General features: G+C 32.4%; 1 protein-coding gene across 5 annotated transcripts in view; it reads left to right on the top strand.

The window, feature by feature from the left end:
* The window catches only part of LOC140059305 (synapsin-like), a 227,641-nt gene that overhangs the window by 17,785 nt on the left and 189,439 nt on the right, over positions 1-20,417 (top strand). For all 5 annotated transcript variants that reach the window (XM_072105172.1, XM_072105177.1, XM_072105175.1 and 2 more), the window contains exons 2-7: positions 1,323-1,733; positions 3,881-4,165; positions 4,326-4,383; positions 4,989-5,080; positions 5,824-5,980; positions 9,111-9,200. In XM_072105172.1, coding sequence (XP_071961273.1) covers positions 3,888-4,165; positions 4,326-4,383; positions 4,989-5,080; positions 5,824-5,980; positions 9,111-9,200 — 675 coding nt within the window. In that variant the 5' untranslated portion in view covers positions 1,323-1,733; positions 3,881-3,887. The remainder of the gene's footprint in view (positions 1-1,322; positions 1,734-3,880; positions 4,166-4,325; positions 4,384-4,988; positions 5,081-5,823; positions 5,981-9,110; positions 9,201-20,417) is intronic.

Here is a 20,417-nt window from a genome sequence, read left to right as displayed (position 1 = left end):
GAAAGTTTTCTGAAATATCTTTTATTAAAACATGATTTTTTAAGTTGCATTACTATTGTTTCACTGATTCGTGTGAAATTTCATATTAGGTGAATATTGAATTGGCTGCGTGAACAGCAATATTTTAGTTGGAAAAGTCAGGCTTGTTATGTTATCGTTTTTATTCTTTATGATGTGAAATTTTCATTCATTTATTTTATTTTATACAACATGTTATTGGCAATACTGATGATAAGCACCACACTGACAGTAAATTATGCTCTTTTGAGATATAATTTAGTTGACCTGAAATTGCTTGAGTTAAGGATTCACAGTATTGATTAAATTCTCACAAAAACTGCTTCTTATTGGATATATAACAATTAAACTTGTGTTGATTCTTTTAATATAACAGTTGCATCTAGGCAATGCTTTTCTGATCAATAATTTCTTATCTAAAAGTAGGGTAAGTTACTATAGTATCAAGTAGCCAATTTACGCATTGAATTTATTGCAATATATATGCATCATATTTTCATACAACCATATTCAAGGTGACCGAGTTTGAATATGACTATTCTAAAGTTTTTATTCTTGTTACATATAGAGGTTTACTTTCAAATAAATAGGATGGTGAAATTTTGGTCGTTATATAAATCTCTTTATTAGGCCTAAATTATCTTCTTAATCTTATCTCTACATTAAAGATTTCTGTGGCTTAGATGAACCTCTCTAATTATAGACCACTTTTTAATTGTATTGGTTCTATTAGTTTAGTTCCTATTACTTATAAGACATATAGTACTGTTTTGGGAAATTTCTGAATGATTAAAAAGTTGATCATCATGTCACCATCACTGTTGCCATGGTTTTTACGCACACAATTTTGTTAGTAATCTAGACCAAAGACTATAATTTATTTTATGCCTGAAAGGTAAACCAGTTTTTATGGATAAAATCAATAATTATCGCAATCAACATATTATTAAAAGAAAATTCTAGCAGAATGAAAATTACTGTAGAAAGTTGTATAAAAGTATTGTGTTGCCTGTCCCATAGATAAGATTCCTTTTTCTGTATATTCACATAAGACACCATGTTTTTTATTTATTGATTTCAGCATGGTGATTTTTAAGTACCACATTTAATCTTAAAAGTAGGGTTAATCTGGAAATTGACTGTGTATGATTCCATTAGTTTTGTCCTTTCTTTGTTGTTAAGCATATTGCATTTTTACATCAAGGCAATCTTGTTGAAGCTGAACTTAACCGTAATCTTGTTTTGATGAAATTTTGATTTATAAAATTTTAAATAATTATGCTTTTTGTTTGTTTGTTTTTCAGATTGCAAAAAATAACTATCAAGTATTGTAGGATTTTTACCTGAACTTCAAGTTACCAAATCCACAAGTTATGTTGCACTGTTACATTGATAATTTTCTTCGATACATTGACCTACAAGAAAAAAACAAGTTTTAAATTATTTCTGTCAATTAATCTTTATACAAATTTCAAATACAATTGCAATTGATTGCTTTAAAAAGGTTTTTGAACTCGTGCAATCTATACATAAGACATTCGCCAGGTTTAAGCTGTAACCTAACTTCATCAAAATCCTGTCTGTCTCGATTAGCCATCTACAATATCGTTTGGAATTAAGAATTGGAATTCAATAACGTTTGTGGGATATATATATACAAATTAATGTACTTTGGAATATACTGATTCTCTCTTATTACATACGGATAAATAGAAGTAAGTGAAATTCTATATGAATATTTATTTTTTATAACTAAAATTAAATCATGGATGTAAATTGAGCATGGTCATTTGAACAATAATAGCACCCTCTACAGAATAAAAAGGTGCAGCAGCCTCTATTTGAAATTCATGAATTGGCCAACAATATTTACTCTCTCTTAATTTCCTTACAATTACTGATGAAGACGATGACATGCCAATATGCAGTTATCAAAGCAAAACGTACAGGTTTAAATGCAGTCTTTTCGAAATGATGACCGCTTTTGGAAACTCCAACTTTCATTATGTATACATTGCAAAATTGCCAAAACACCAAGAGGCTCAATTGTTGCATTTATAATGGCCTTAAGCTCTGTCTACACTTTCAAACTTGATGTGAAAAAAAAATGCCTGTATATGGACTTGATGATATCACTACCATATTTGGGCGCAATGCCTTTTTTGTCGAACTATTTTGATAGTGTAGACAGAGCTTAAAGGCAGGAATATACTTTGACAGGAGAGCTTACTACCATACATAAGAACTGTAATGTAGTCTTCAAAAGGTTGTACATTGAGCTTGGACAACTCTCAAATATCTAAATTAACCAGCTTAGACAACACCCAATTAAATCCCTATTAATCCTGCTAATTATGTTTGGATAAATCAAATGATTTATAATATTAATTGCATTTGGCATTAGTTTAATCCACCCTTAATTTGTATTTAATGATAATTTATGCATAATAATAAACTCAGTTCCATATAATTATAGTCATTTCCTAATTAACTTTTTTGGCATTATTATTTATTAATTTATGCAAGAAGAACAAGCCTTCTGCTATATTGTCAGTAAGAATGATAACAGAAATAATGGAATATTGTCATGCAATCCTCACTGTTTTTGAATTCGTCTTTCATGTATTTAAATATTTAAGAGTCTACAGTACATCTGAATTACCATGCGTTAAATTGCCTTCACCTTAAGATATACGCAGCCTTGTCATGGTTTTAAAATTATCTTATATTACTAGAATGGTTTTATCTCCGACGTAATTCTCCTAATTTCAGGTCATATAATTCTAGTACTGAGAGTGTACAATTATAAATAATCTCATGCGATCAATTTTTCTGTCGATAATGACAATTTTGAACAAGTATAATTGCTATGTTCAGTTTTTGCATGATAAATAAAATAATGCAATTTAAAATGTCTTCTATTGTCAAATGTGATCTTCTTGAGAATGATTTTATAAAAAAAATTTAAAATTTAGCCTTGAGATAATTTGTTGATGAAAATTGACATAAAATCATGAATCATATAAAAACAGAAAGTTATGTAATGTATGTCTTAGACAACCAGGAGCAGTAAGTGGTACTAAATGGTATCAAACATCTCAGAAATCAATGAATACATATATATAATATGCAATTTCTTTTAATTGAAAACAATAAATGATAATATATATTCCTCAGTCAGTCTGATGGAACAAAAAAGGTTCTGGAAATTCTTTTATCTCAAAACTTTTTTTGAAACTTCGATCGTTTTTAATTTCTACCATTTAAAAAATACGTTTATTAGTTAAATTTAGGTAGTTTGACATCTTTTGGATTTTGCTTATGGTTTCTGGTGTTAATTGCAGAAGAAATTCCCACTTTTGTCAGAGAATGTAATTTATTTAAAGTACTAAACGACCTTGACATTTAAGGTTGATAATCATTTTCATATCGGGATGTTTCGTGTTAAAAACAATTATACTTTGTTTCTAATTCAAATATTATCTGATAATAATGTATGAATAATGACCAATTGTATTTAATTTATGAGTGAATGTTACCATTAATGTTCACAATTTCTCTTTTAAAGTTTGGCAAGGCCCATAAAATAGTGATTGTGTCACTGTGGGCAGTTATTATGTCAACTATAAACATTATCTTGTAATTCATAGATCAGTGCAACTTGAACAAAAAATTGTATGAAGTATGAACATTGTATGCTACAGTAATTAAGGTTTGCACATACTAACATGCTAACATTATATTATACATATATATACTGTAGCTTAAGGTCTTTTTTTCACAAGGCTATAAAATTTAAAATACAATATTTAGTAAAATCTAATTCTACATAATACTACTTTTGACTTTTTTTTCATTTTAGGACCAGAATGAATTTTCTTCGTAGACGGTTTTCCGACACTAGCGCAACAATCATTCCTAATGGATATTTTCAAAACCTAGGCAGTGAAGATAACCGGGATAAAGAACAACAACTACGGGAAAAAGAAAAGGAACAAAGAGATAGGGAACAGAAGGCAATGGGTGGCCAGCCCCCTGGTCCAATGAGGCAAGATATTGGAGTTGGGTTTCTCAGCTCCCTGACAGGTCGTACTAATAAAGGAAAAGAAAAGGTTTTATTAGTAATTGATGATCAACATACTTCATGGTAAGATAAGTTTCCCTGCTAACTCTGGTATAAGCCCATTGATGTGTTTAATAAGCCCATTGATCTGCTGAATAGGCGTATATATAGTTGCTATATTCTCTACGACCTCGTATATATGAATGATTTATTTATGAAATTTCTAACTTATTTTTTCTTTCAGGGCAAAATATTTCCGAGGTAAAAAGATACACGGTGAATTTGATATCCGAGTAGAACAAGTTAGTAAACTTTTCATAATTCTTGCAAAAGTTTTTTTTATTATGGATAATACATTAAAAAGCAAATCATTGTGAATTCAACCTTTAGACCATAAGTATGATTAAAAAAACCTACTTGCATTTTTCCTTTTCTGAATAATGGTAAACTGTCTGTTTGATATCAATCAAGTACGAGCTAAGTACAATACTGTATGTATTTTAATACATACATTAAGTAGACTAGAAACAGAATGAAAAATTACTTAACTATGACTTTTAGTTCCATATTAAATCAGTAGCTCCAATATTTATAAAAGGCGGTACTAAGTTATTAAGAAGACCATTTTGAGAGTGGGGTTATCACCCTGGAAAAAAATATCTTAATAGCACAGGTTCATTCCAAAGATCTGCTTTGGAAACTTGTTCAAATGTTAAACATACCATGCATTTTAGGAATAAACACATTTGTATATTGACGTAAGCGTGTTTCTTTGATGATTTTGTTGCGTTAACGTCTACAATGTAAATCCTCGCTATCATTATACATTTTTTCCATTCATAACACAACAGACTCTTATTTATTTCAACTGTTGTTAAATCTCTTTCTTTTATGTCTTCATATTTAGTGTGAATTTGCTGAAATAAATCTTGCGTCTTGTACTGAAACAGGAACAACTATTGATTTCAAGGGAGTAAGGCAAGGACAAAAAGTAGTAAGGTATGGCCCCTGATGCCTCTAACATGCATGCTTAATGTAATACAGCTTAATAGGAGTTTGCCAGACAAGTAAGGCAGAATGCATGATGTAATCAACAAATTATACTTACTGCATTCATTTCATGTTTTATTTCGGAAAAAATATTACAGAGTACAAAATTCTCCAAAGCTCAAGAACAAATTAGTGTAGGTGTTGTTTTCTTAATGTCTTACATGGCGATTTATCTATGGATTCATTATATATTTATTTATAACACACTTTATATAAAATGTGTTTATTTTTTTGTTTAATTTTATTATGGAATTATTGTCCTTACTTACTTGAAATAATTGTTTGTATATTCACAAATATCCTGACCTAGTGTCAAAGTTCCACTACTTCTACTACACTCCCTAAACTAAGATTATAAGCATCAATATCCATCCTTTAAACTTAAAAAACAAATATTCACTTTTTAATTTTAATGTTTTCGTGCTATAGTGATGATGGTGCTATAACAGAGGAAGAAGCATAGTCCTCTTCCCATAATTTGTATACTCAATATAGCAGGGTTAATTCTCTTCGTTAATATTTTGTACATTTTCCTTTTATGTACCCGAGATCAACAAATGTCCCATCCAAAGGACAGGGCAATTGCCAAACCATTTTCCCTAAAAGCACACTGGGATGTCTCAAACAGAAATATTATTCCAATATTGCACCATATAACCATATAAGCATTTTTTCTTTACCTTTCTGCACAGGTCTTTCAAACCAGACTTCGTACTTATCAGACAGCATGGACGTGGAATGGAGGTTCAGGAAGAGTGGCGTAACTTAATCATTGGCTTTCAGTTTGGAAATGTCGGAAGCGTCAACTCCTGGGAAGGAATTTACAATTTCATGGACAAGCCTTGGGTGGTAAGAGTTTAAAAAATAATTATCATTATTACTTTTTTCCCAGTGAACTAAAAATACAGCTATTGCCTAACCATAGAGGGGTGAATGGTCGTATACACTCTATCTATGATCATAATCCATGTTTTTAATAGTCATCTTACTGGATATTTAATAATAAAGTCAATCGTATCTAGGGCTTAATGCTCAGTCAAAGCCTCTAAGCTTTTCACATTATTACCCCGATCAATGGATCAACCACGTATGGAAAACTCCTGTGATGTTGCAGTTAGTAATCTGCATATTTATGTTTGACTCTACAAGGTACCCATTTGTTCTAGTTTTACTAGACTTATCGGCTGCTTTTGACACAGTAGATCACTCACTGCTTCTTCATAGATTGTCACATGATATTGGGGTAAGAGATCAAGCATTGTCTTGGTTCACATCATATCTAAGGAACAGAACCCAGGCCGTCTGCATTGGTGATGTTTCATCAGATGACCTTCCTCTATTATGTGGCGATCCACAAGGTTCGGTGCTTGGACCACAGCTGTTTTCCATCTGTGTTGCACCAGTTGCTGAAATAATACGAAGACACGGATTATGTCATCATTTCTATGCAGATGATATACAAATCTACGTTTCTGTCAAGCCTTGCCAGACCAAGTTTCTGTGCGCCGTAAAACGGTTAGAAGCATGCACTGGTGAGATTAGAAAATAAATGGGCTCCAACTTCCTCAAGCTAAATGATAAAAAGACCGAGGTGATCCTATTTGGTTCTGTTCAGCAGAGAAAAAAGATCCGGTTTGATGGCCTACATATTGGTGGCGTACTAGTCAATCCATCATCAGAAGTTCGTAACCTTGGTGTACAACTTGATTGTAAAATGACCATGGAATCACATATCAACAAAATCAGCCGATCTGCTATTTTCCATTTATGTAACATCGCCAAGATCAGACGTTACTTGAACCATTGTGCAACAGAGCAGATTGTACATGCTTTTGTTGTCAATCGGCTTGATATGGGAAATTCCCTGCTGTATGGTCTGCCGACGAAGCAGTTGCGGACTCTCCAGAAGGTGCAAAATTGGGCAGCTCGCTTGGTGATGTGTGCCAAGAAGTATGATCACGTCACACCATTGTTCAAAGAGTTAAATTGGCTACCCATGGAGTCACGTGTTAAATTTAAGATCCTGCTGCTGGTGTTCCGATGCCTAAATAGTTGCGCTCCAAAATATCTCTCAGAATTGTTGACTGTCAAGAAGGGAAAGCGAGAACTAAGATCTAGTCATCAGGTGCTACTGGACATTCCAAGGAGCAAACATAGTTGGGGAGATCGGACTTTCAGTGTTGCTAGACCTAGGCTCTGGAACCACCTACCCTTGAACATTAAACATGCATCATTATTGAGTCACTTTAAGTCACTACTCAAAACTCACCTTTTCTGATCTTTTCTACAGCGCCATGAGCAATGAATGTTGGAATGGCGCTATATAAATCGAACGATTTACGATTGATTGTACACATATATTAAAATCATGTTTAGCCTATATTTTGCTTTCGACAATTGTTCTACCAGTTATGCGTAGTATTTTGCAGTGATGAATCGCCATAGCCTATATTGTTTGACAGTAATTTCACCATGGCATAAACATTAAATCCCCCTTAAAATTCTGGTTTCACTCTAGCCTAGCAATCCGTCTTTTGGCAATTCTTTTAAGATAAACTCTACTGCGATGTGATACTATATTAAAAAACCAAATGTAAAGAATGGTCGCCATGGTGTCTGGGTGAATTTCAGTCGGATGGATTACATTAAATGTCATGTCTACCTTGTTAGCTAATTGATTGATTAATTAGAATGTTGGTAAGGCTTTATTAGTATTCTTCATTTCAATTGGTGACTGGGCACACTGGGATGGAACAACCACTTGAGAAATAACTCTCAAATCAATAGCTTAATGAATCGCACATCAAGGGTTTCTGAAAATATGCTCTCATGACCTTTAAATGTACCAGTGCAAACAAACATCACGAAAATACGTTTGTGGTACACCATACGATTCCCTAAAAAAATTAAACTGTAAAGATATTCTGCATCTTTTTAGGAATCACATGGTGTACTGCAAACTGTATTTTACCACATGACAAAAGATGTCACCATTATAGAAATGCAAATCAAAGAGACTTGCAGACAGTGGCGGCTATGAGCACTCACTGACTAGACCCAGGGGCCCCAGAGCATGAACAGTCCAATGCAACTACCCAGTATTGGAGGGCCCCTTGGGAGTGCTAAACCAGGGGCCTTTGCCCTGTGTGCGTTATGTTGTGCCTAGCTTACCTGGATAAACCAACAATAGCCATTGCTCTCCCGAGGAAGAGTAATGATACGAAAAAATAGTGCCCATGTCAAGAGAATGCTCTACATTAATCTCCCTTTAAAGAGCAAAGACTATTGCCAATTTAGCCAGGTAACCGGCACTATTCAATCACAAAAACACTCTTAGTTCGTGCATTTCACATGGTGTACATTTTTTAACATTAAATTACCCATCATTTTTTGAAAGGAAATTTTGTTGTTCTTCAGAAGGATTACCGTCTGTCACTTTTTGTGATCTACCAATCTGATTACTTTATCCTTAAAGTCATCATTTACATTTAAAGAAATCTCTCATGATCTTACACAAACTAATGTTAGATGTCAAGTAGATTGGAATGAGTTGTTTATTTTATTTGAAACTAAATGACATTAGTTACAGCTCTATAAGTTCCTGACTTTGCTATGCAGTAGATCTTGTTCTCAAATTAATCATAATATTCAATATCTCTGCTACAATAATTTGTCTTAATTTTATTTTTCAACTTAGTTGTTTATATGTTATTTATGAGGCCATTTAAAGGTTATTCTAAAGTATTAAAGTTAACCATTTTTTTTTAATTGGCCTGAATCAAATTTCACTGGTCATCAATAAATTTAACACGTATTTAAATTCTGTATGAAAATTGAATGGCCAAAACAGGCCACTGACTGGGAGTTTAACACGCTTATTATTGGCCAGTGGACCTACTAAATCAAGCACTTAATTCCTTGAATGGAACACAATCGCAAAATATATTTTAAAGAAATATATATTTTTTTCTTTTACTAGTTTGCGCAACTGATCAAGTTAAGGGACCGGCATGGTACGGACAAGTTTCCTCTCATCGATCAAGCCTTTTACCCAAACCACAAGGAAATGGTGAGTCCTTAAAAGACACTTATTTTACATGATAATGAAAATCTTCCATTCATGCTGAATTGACATCGAAAATAACATTGCTTTATGAAATGGTGGGCTTCCAATCCCAAGGTATGGGGGTTTCAATCCTGACCTACAGTGTTAGCGCCTAAAAAAACGCATGTAATAAACATTTTAAATGTTGTACATGTATGGGTTGTTATTCATTAGTTTCACCTCTGTGAATGTTTTGTATGTATGCATGTTTTATTTCTTATGAAGAGTTCATTGAAAGGTAAGTTTGTAAGACAATGAACTAGAGAGGGCAGTAGATATATGGAGGAAGATATCAAGACTTGTGAAGTAGCAGTAGCAGGTATGCTAAAATGTGTGATGTATTTAATCATTTGTGACATTTTTCTCCTTGCATGTACAGGTATTGGACTAACTTGTAATAGTAATTAATAGTTTTCTATTATTATCCAACTGAGTTTTTCTACTATTGGCAAAAATACATGTATGGAAGTATATATTTTGTACCTCCATGGTACATCTGTAGGAAGAGAAAATGCTACCATTATTTTGTAATTCCTTTAATCTTTATTTTTCCCCAAACTTTGTATTTTCTCCAAAATAATTGGTTACTTCCCCAAAATCATTAGTATTAATAACATGATAATTATTAGTTACATATAGTTTTCATTTTACTTACAACATTATAGGAATTTGATTTCTATATCAACTATATTCTGCATACCGCCCTCTATTGTCCATATTGCTTATCACGTATTTGGCTGGATATTTCTTTGATGATTAAAATTAAAGGAAACAGTTTAAAGATAACAAAACATAAGTTATTAACTGTTAGTGCAACAGAGAGCTTTCAGTTGCACTGTATAGAAAATACTGTAAAAAATAGATCGTAACAGTCACACATGACTTGCATTTAAAGTCTAATGTTGTGAGAGCTTAGCTACGATATTCACGAATTCATTAAAGATGTATTGTCCCTTTGACTAATTCCAAAAAAATGTTAAAAAAAAGATTTTGAAAAAAAGTGGGTCATTTTGAAGTATCATAATAGTTATTAACTTTCACCAAAAATTAGTCCAAAAAAAATTAATTTAGCTGAAATACAGACGTTTTTTTGTTCAAAAAATAACTTTGACTTCCAGTCAAAGTTTTCGATCAAAACATATCTCATAATGCAACGCGCTTGTTTGGCTACTTTGTATGCATAATCATAAAACTTCCTCGCAATGTGTGAAAACACCTTCTCAACCGTGACGAGTTGTAAACAATCCTAATTAGCATCAGGCATAATGCATACCCGTGGTTTGAAATCTTTGTTTACTTTCGCTCGCGACGATTTGTAATCAAATTAATTTACCTGTTAATTACGTAAACTTGTTGTTTTTGGCTCTAATTTTCGACTTAAAGTGAATAACTTTAATATTACTTTGATATGGCCAATTTAAATTTAGACTATTTTGATCTTCATTTTTTGTGTTTCAAGGGACAATACATCTTTAAGTTTGAAACAAAATTGTATACTACTGTATTACAGTCTTAACTGCAAATTTAATGGAAATATTAGATTAGATATATATTTATAACATGCACTTTATACAGTAGTAACACCGTCTCAAAGAACTCGATTTCTCCTCCTTGCTGTACAGCTGCCACCAAACAGCAACCATTCTTTTACTAATCACAACAGGGTTGAAATGAACCAGTGCATCAGGTTAATCCCATACTCTGTTGATAGATAAACCAGTTCAGTGAGATGTGTACGCTGGACTTCCAGTTGTTGTTATCTGAGAAGACTTGCTCTTTTACCATAATTGAATGATTTTAGCCTGTGCCAATTTTGTAGCTATGGTTTTCTGCGCCCTACCTTAACAGTTGGCCTCTGGACTTTGCCACATGGCTGGATTTACCTAAACACTTTGCTGTTTACTTTTATACTTTGATGCAGATTTGTTTTTATTTAATTTTCTCACAAAAAAAAAATGCAGCCAATTGTTTTTATTGTAGTAATTTCCTTTGCGTAAATCTATTACCTATAAATTGTACTTAGATCTTTAAAACTGTTCACATTTATCAATGTTTAACGCCGAGACTAATGTGAACGTAATGGAAGAATAATCCATTTTATTACAACAATACAATTGTTGGGAATAAATGTTATTGTTCAATATAAATTCAACAGCAATAAAAATAATCGTATTTCTGTTGATAGCGGCGATCCATTAAAATTACAAGAATCAAAACATGCAACTGTTGTTGTAGCAACTGACGTAGAATGTTATGCTGTCGAATAAATTTAAAATGCTTGTAATGTTTTATTTTTTTTCTGTTCATTAGTAAAGAAAAAATAAATCTACAACTGTGTTTTGAATGTTGCAAACATTTTACAAAATGTCAAAGTTGTTAACATCCTACACGAGTTAGGCGCCATGAAGTTTTATCCAAGAAGTAGGAAAATAATGTTTATATCTTCAATTTATGTTCAAGTATTTTTTCTTAGAATTGTCCATATCATTTTTATTGGTTTTGCCTTTTTCACATAATACTTCTTCCTCACCTTCTTCCTTGCACTTCTGCAACAACAATGTTTTTCTTTTCTTCCCATGCAAATCAGTATTTTACCTCCTTGAAGGTTTTTTGTTGTGGTGCACCCCTGGCCTAACTCCTCCTTTGATACTAAGCAAATCTGTGTGCTTCATAGTATTCAGCTCACACACACATAACCCACTGGACAGCAATGCTAAAAAATAATAGCATTATTATTTTAGTTTTTTGTTCTAAAAACCCTAAAAATGCATAACACCAATACATAAATTGTTTACCATTTATGCATGCAGCAACATACCTTCCGAATACTTACTTAATGTAACTTTACAAAAAAAAACATCAATTTTCAAAATGAGAAACATAAAATCCATCATATTTACATTTTATTTGCATTTTTGGATTGAAATACATAATGTTAGTTTTTATACGACCTCTGCCCCATTTTATGTTCGTTCTATATTCAACTTGTAATTCATAAGTCATAGTACGACCTACTGGGCATTTATTCCATTAATACTTGATTACAATCCACAGTTCAGGATACTTTTTCCCTTTAATCCGTCTCGAATATGAATAATTTCTGTTAATCTAATGAACATACCGACCAGTTGAAAAGGTATGTTACAATTGTATACTCAAAATTGATGAAATATTGTACAGTAACTGTAGTACAGTATTTTTTTTATGTCAACTTTATTAGATATTTACCTTTTTTGGAGGTATAGTATGAAGTTGGGTCATTGGTTGAGTCGTCAGTTGGGTCATTGGCTAGGTCATCAGTTGGGTCATTGGTTGGGTCGTCGGTTGGGTCGTCAGTTGGGTCATTGGTTGGGTCGTCAGTTGGGTCATTGGTTGGGTTGTCAGTTGGGTCATTGGCTAGGTCATCAGTTGGGTCATTGGTTGGGTCGTCAGTTGGGTCATTGGTCGGGTCGTCAGTTGGGTCATTGGTTAGGTCATCAGTTGGGTCATTGGTTGGGTTGTCGGTTGGGTCATTGGTTGGGTCATTGGTTGGGTCATCAGTTGGGATAACATTCAATTTCTTGTTTTTTGTTTTTTTACAAATTGTAGCTACTGAAAACTTATATCGCTACCTTCCATCTTAGAAAATTTTTTTTGCTTTTTTTCTTATTTTTTTTATCCTCTCAATTATTTTGTTTTAAAGAAACACTAAGGAACTTAGCTCATCAATGATAAAAACTAATATCATGTTTGATGTTGATATTTTCTACCCATGAGTATGAATGAGTACCATAGAGGTTTGAATGTCAACCCAATTACGGTATTACATCTACAGCCCATGGAGAGTATTTAAAGTGATTCATAGAAATCGGTTTGCAGTTACTGGGTCAAAAGATTTTACTCCGACTATAATACTTTAATAGGTTGCTATGCATCCCAAGGACCTGGGTTCAAATCCAATCATGATCATGACAGAAAACAAATCCACTCTGAAGTTGTTTATGTAGAGCAGATCTTGTGTATATGTATATCTTGTGAACAGGATTGACAAATTTAAGAAGGATAGTGAGTGAATTTGCTTATCCTTGGAATCAGACAAGATTTGAACCCAACATTCTAATAGCAAGGAAACAAAAAAATGACAATTAAGTATTTATATTTTACATCTTGTAGATCAATCAAAGTGAAAGGTCACGACTTGTTTGTCATTGATAAAAGTAATGATTCTTTTGACGCATAACAAGATATATAATTCATTATTGGTCAGGTTTTTATTGCCTCAAATTAAACTCATGTCATTAAGCTTCTTAAGGTGATTGATCACCAAGATTGCGCTCTCTTAATTTTTACGATTCTACTGTTGAATTTAAATGAAGAATTTACATAAAAAAATACAAGTTAAATTTATGCATTTTGTTGTTGTTTGACAGAATTTTCACTCAAATAACAACAAGAAAAATAACACTTAAAGAGTATTGTCTTGTCTATTTATTTACTTTGACCATTGGATCAGAAAAAGAAAATTATTTACCTGAAAAAACCCAATGTAATTTTAAGCAACAAATTTTCAAATTGACTGCTAGCCAATGGGTTGAATTAAATTATGTATACTGCCTTTTATAAGTTAAAAAATAATTATTTTATAAAATCTATTGCATGTAACAAATAACTTTAGAAAATTGAAAAAGCTTCAAAACACATTGTTAAAAGCTTTGGTACGTAATTCTATTTGCAAATGTGAAATATATTGTGAACTTTCTAGTGAATAGTGTATTAATTCTATCTTTCAATTTAATTTGATATAAAGGCTATTCTAAATATATCAATATAAATGAAGCAAATGGTATTGTATGTTCCTTTTAAAGCCAGACAATTGAAATTGAGCGTCTTTTCTTAACTGCATGCTACCAAATTACATTTGTATTTTAAGGCTCAACAATGTAGTGTCATAAAATGATTGAAATAGTTTCATCTATGATTTAAAACCCCATCTTTAAAGAAATTGAAAAAAGGTAAAAATAAAATGTAAAATGTTATGTATTTCATCAAATAAAATCATGCATAAAATGATAAAAGCAGAAACTTGTTTTTATTGGAATGTTTCTGAAGGGGCTGTACAATATTTGTATAGAATCATTCTATTGATTTTTTTTCCATTATTTCAAAATTAAATTGAATTATGAATCTTGGAACTAGGCATTTCATTCATTCGTCATAATTTATTTTTTATCTTTCTATCTAATTGTTACCCATGAATAGCTTTGCCATCTCATCATGATTTATCATTCACGCTTGACTGGCTCGGTCATGTTCTTTTGAATAATTAATTCTTTCAATTAATTTACTTGTTCTATTTTAGTGATTGCCTCGATATTGCAACACTTGATGTCGAGATGCATCCACTTAGTTTAAAGTCGCCCCAGTTGTTTTAGAATTCAATCAGTCGCTATTGTAGTTATTCCATATTTACTGCAGTACAGTATAATTGAAAAGATAATTCATTCTTTGCCCTAAATAATAAACTTGATTTAAATAACAGATTGTTTAACAAGTTTATATCTTATTAAAGTTTAATAAGTCTAATTAATTTAGAATAATTTATTTAAGTTACCTTATAATATATATTATTTCAATACATACAATTTTAATTGTTTCAGATAGATTTCAATTAGGTCAAAAATACACATTAATTTAAAATATCAGGTCGTTCTTAATAAGCTTTAATTAATTTGTTGAAATTAATTTAGTACAGTTAATCTAAAGAAAACATTATTAAATTTGATATATCTAGGCCAAGGTTATACTGATTAACTATTTCAATCGATTAAATAATTTATGTTAAGTTTGCAGGAGCAGTTTTATTAGTTTTATTTACTGACCAATTTATCATTTGATTTGTATGGCGCCGTTTAACCATTCCATATGGTATTGTTCAAAAAGATGAAGTAAGAAATATGATGTAAATAATAATGATCACTTATATTCTGTTTAAAACCCCTAAGCATGAATATTCTGCCACTTTACAGCCTTTAAAGTTCGGAAGTTTTCCATCATTGTCCGAAACGTTTCATCCATCAATTTTAAATACACAAGTTAAAAACCTTTCCATTTGTAATATATTTTTAAATATTTGTGAAGTTTTGACATGTTCTTTTGGATAGAATTTGGAAAATGAAATAAAATCTAATCACATTCTTCATGAACACTAAAAACTTGATTTGAATCAAATTAAATTCCAAACAATTGCTGTACACAACAGAACTTTATTGAAGCTTGGTTCCCACTAGAACGTAACGCAAGGACGTAAACGCAACGCAAGGACGTAAACGCAACGCAAGGACGTAAACGTAACGCAAGGACGTAAACGCAACGCAAGGACATAAACGCAACGCAAGGACGTAAACGCAACGCAAGGACGTAAACGTAACGCAAGGACATAAACGCAACGCAAGGACGTAAACGCAACGCAAGGACGTAAACGTAACGCAAGGACGTAAACGCAACGCAAGGACGTAAACGTAACGCAAGGACATAAACGCAACGCAAGGACGTAAACGCAACGCAAGGACGTAAACGTAACGCAAGGACATAAACGCAACGCAAGGACGTAAACGCAACGCAAGGACGTAAACGTAACGCAAGGACGTAAACGCAACGCAAGGACGTAAACGTAACGCAAGGACATAAACGCAACGCAAGGACGTAAACGCAACGCAAGGACGTAAACGTAACGCAAGGACATAAACGCAACGCAAGGACGTAAACGCAACGCAAGGACGTAAACGTAACGCAAGGACGTAAACGTAACGCAAGGACGTAAACGTAACGCAAGGACGTAAACGCAACGCAAGGACGTAAACGCAACGCAAGGACGTAAACGCAACGCAAGGACGTAAACGCAACGCAAGGACGTAAACGCAACGCAAGGACGTAAACGCAACGCAAGGACGTAAACGCAACGCAAGGACATAAACGCAACGCAAGCGTTTTAACCAATGACAAGCGAAGTTATAGACAGTTAGCAATCACAAGCGAATAAGCCATCGCTTGTGATTGGTCAATTCACTTGCGTTGCGTTACGTCCTTGTGTTGCGTCGCTAGTGGCAACCATGCTTAAGGGACCCAACAAAGTGTCCCTGAATAGGTGTTGGCCATAGTATTTAAACATAGATTTCTCTTCATTAATTTCACAGGAAAGTATTCCCTTAACACTGTAGATGTGTCCCCTGAATAGGTGTACAAAAGAAGCAGAATTCCACTGTATTTTTGACAATTTCCAAAACCCCCAAAAATATATACATTTTTTTAAAAAGCTTCAAGCATTGCTGGAATAATTTATGGAACATTATGTAGAAATATTCACACAGACAAATATGGTGATGATGAAATACATTATAAATATTCATGAATTTTAAAAAGAGTCACATGACATTTATAATATATTTAGATGATTTGTACTAGGCTATTGTTTTTGTAAACATTTTTTTTTTATGACTTATGGCAACTGGTTTTGGTTATGACAAATCTTGTGTTTGTATTGGAACTTTAATAAATATTAGAACCACCTCTAATCTTTTTTTTTTTATTGAATTGAACGCTGACCCTACCATTTTAAGGTGTGCACTTAACCACCAAGCATCAAGCACTACCATATTTTTGATAGATATACCAGGCAAAACTTGCATGTGTTAATGCTCGCATATTTTTGTCGTTTTTGTCTCTCAATATATTGTATATTGACCTGTAATTAACATCGTTTGATGAATTGCTGCCAGGTGCATCAGATTTTGTAGTCAACAATGATTGTGCATGAAGATCCACATCGATGATAATTATAACTTGATGGATTCAAATGATTAGATTCAAATTGAAAATTTTTTTCTGAGGAAAACTACAGTAGTATTGAAATGAAATTAAGTATAGGCATACTGCAGTTATTACTTTGCATGGTATTTAAATTATTACAGTAGGCAATAAAGGCTAAACAGTATATAGTAAAAGAAAGCATCCTAGTAGAAAGTATCATATTAGTTGAATCGAATAAGTGCCACAAATTAGTTCAATAGTTGAATAAGGGCCACAGACGAATATTGCCACAATATTTCCAGTTGAATAAGGTCCACAATAGGTTCATAGTTGAACAAGGTCTACAACTGAATAAGGTCCACAGCTTTAATAAGTGCTAAAGAGGCCTAAATAAGTACTATAAGTGCATATAATACAACATAATCATCATATCTATAAAATTATTTTATAGATTAATTTATTATATATTCATGATGTAGATTTTGTGATCATCCTACTTCTTCTAAGTCTCATTCATCTTATTGTCTCGCCTTTATAGTGTGTACTTTAGGACAAGATTGATCACGTCATTAATGGTAGTGAGAAAATCATTTAGTAAAAGTAGTATGATAAATTGTTTTTAGTTGTCTTTATAACACATATCTTAATCAATCTATTCTTGATTTTACTTTCTTCAATAACAAAAACAAAATAGATAACACATACTTTTTGTTTTGAATCTACCAGAAATAATTTTTTTTTGCTTATTAAAAGCACCTACTACTTTAACTAACATCTCTCTCTACCTCTATTTCAGCCCTCAGAAAGTTAAAATTCTAATTTTCTTTCTAAATTTAGCAGATGTCAAGTGCGATCAAGACTTTATGTGACAACAAATGTGATGTGCCTATATATGGACATGATGATGTTATATCACTACCATATTTGGGCACATCACACAGAGCTTTAGACTTCCATCATACTATATCCTGTTTGGATCAGTATTTGGCACATAAGATATTAAGGATTTATCTGCTGTTTTGGTACTCATTTAATCCTAATTAAACTAAACATGGGTTTCCCATGTACAGGATCCTGCCACTCAATCCATTTTTTTTTATCCCACTCTCTCAAGCTATTATTTGTATGAATACTGTATACTATTTCATATTCGTAGCTCTGAAATATCTATAACATCTTTAGGACAAAATCTATTTGTATTAACTGAGCATTTGTAATTGAGAAGCAGTGTTTTGGGCAATGTTATTGCACATATAACTAATTCCTTGTCTTGTTTTATGAACTAGTTACGGTTTTATGACTCATTAGGTTGCTCTTAGCATTCGGTAATATCAATTTCAACATAACATGAATCATTTCATACATCCTGAATCTGAATCGTTTTGGCGGTAAACACATTTTAAGATTTCGGACAGGTAAACATACAAACTGAGTTACAGTTCTTCTTGGAATCGGCAAGAGTAGTTATTTATTTAGCAGAATGTATATTCCGCCGCTACACAAATAAAAACTTGTGTACGCATTTTTTTAGAAACAAAAACAATTTTATAGGATATTACCAACATAAGTTGTAAAACATACATGAGCCTAGTCTTTTGTTGATGAAAAAATAATAATGGTATTGACACTGTGGTCTTTCAGAAATTGATCCTATCTTCCAAACATTTTAAGAAATGTGCATATAATGTTTCACCCCAATACGCAACCCCTTTTGAAAAATTTATATCACCTATATTTTTATTTGTTGCTTTTACACTTGAAATCAATAAGTAATTTCTGAAATTCTTAACCTTAAATATGATTTTATTCACGCCTCAGGTGTTATGAGAACTATTTTAACCACGCTAGTTAGGATAGTTCCATCAATTTATTCTAGGCCTTTGGGTATGTATGTCTTGATTGGAAGCACAAGGTCCCTCTTTACATTTAGCATAATCTCCATTTTCTTTTGGCAAGATTTTAATAAGCATAATTTCATCCTGACAACCTTTCCCTGCATTCCCTCGTATTTTTCATGAAAGTATACTGATTTTGAAATGTTTTACAAATATCTCTTATATATAAGACTGTTGTTATGAGTTCGGCATTGAACCAAAAATTGTTTATAACGCTGTTCCCATTGTAGGAGTATTAGTACTATGCTTAGAACTTTATGTTCAAACAACATTATTATTATATATTATGAAAGTTATTTTTTGTTCAAATGGTTCATTCAAATGGTACCTTACAGTAGATCCATTTCCATTTATTTTATCTTATTTGAATCAAGCATGGATATGTTGATTAAAGTTTTTGGTGTGTCAAGCCTTCGTCATCACAATGTTTAAAGGAGGTTTTTCTATCAATCTCTCAAGTACTTGTTTCCTGTTGAGGAGTTACCAGGGTGGTAAAAGCTAGCTGTATTAATATGTCAACACGCAGCACTTTACACCTAAGCTCTTAACGTCAGTGGTGGTTAAACAATCACTAATTGTATATCTTCGCCAGATATTTAAAATGTGTACTGTAATGTGTTGATGCCATACCACTTAAGGCGATGAAAAATGGCTGTATCTTCCAAGGTAGACTGTAATATCTTTCAGGTGTCTTGTTTGCTTTCAAAGTTCATATGTCAGATTTTTTACAGAATTGCATTAGGTGTTGAAAAAGGGTGATTAGTGTAGAATGAAATAGATAGGATTTTACACATCACTAGGAAGGTATATCCAATCCTATGGGTACATGTATGTACACAATTTGCACACTGAAACATTGTTCACTTGCATGTGTTTTTAAATTAAAATGTGAATACCAAGATAATGCCTTGTATGTATAAAAAAGTAAAAGAATTTGTAATATTCGCCAACATGAATATTTAATAGTACAGATTCAGATTGATAATATGCCTACATTTCTTTAAAAATTTATTGTAATACTGAAAAATAATTTTTTCCAGTTCTTATAGGAGTATGCTTGATTTCTTCACAAAGCATGCTTGATTTCTCCAAAAAGCATAATGGTCTCTTGCAGGCCTACACTAGGTATAAATTCATAGCAACCCTAGTATTATGCAATTTTACATATTAAAATTCCTTATATTATATAGACTACAATACACTATACTATGAATTTTCATAAATCTATATTCGTAATGTTGTCTGAATATGTTTAAGCGCCTACAGATGGTGTTTCAAACAGCCATACATTATACATGTTCACGGTCCTTACAGATGATCTTTCAAACAGCCACAGATTATACATGATCAGGGCCCTTACAGATGGTCTTTCACACAGGCACATTCTGTATTATTTATGAACATCACGATTCCTTGATCATATGCCTCTTCACATTAAAAATTCAGTCAATGGCTAATAAATCATAACAAGCAGACCGACTATACATCAATATTAAAATGT

This window comes from Antedon mediterranea, chromosome 9, assembly GCF_964355755.1.
Source record: "Antedon mediterranea chromosome 9, ecAntMedi1.1, whole genome shotgun sequence".
Classification (NCBI taxonomy): Eukaryota; Metazoa; Echinodermata; class Crinoidea; order Comatulida; family Antedonidae; genus Antedon; species Antedon mediterranea.
This window is presented reverse-complemented; position numbering and strand designations above follow the sequence as displayed.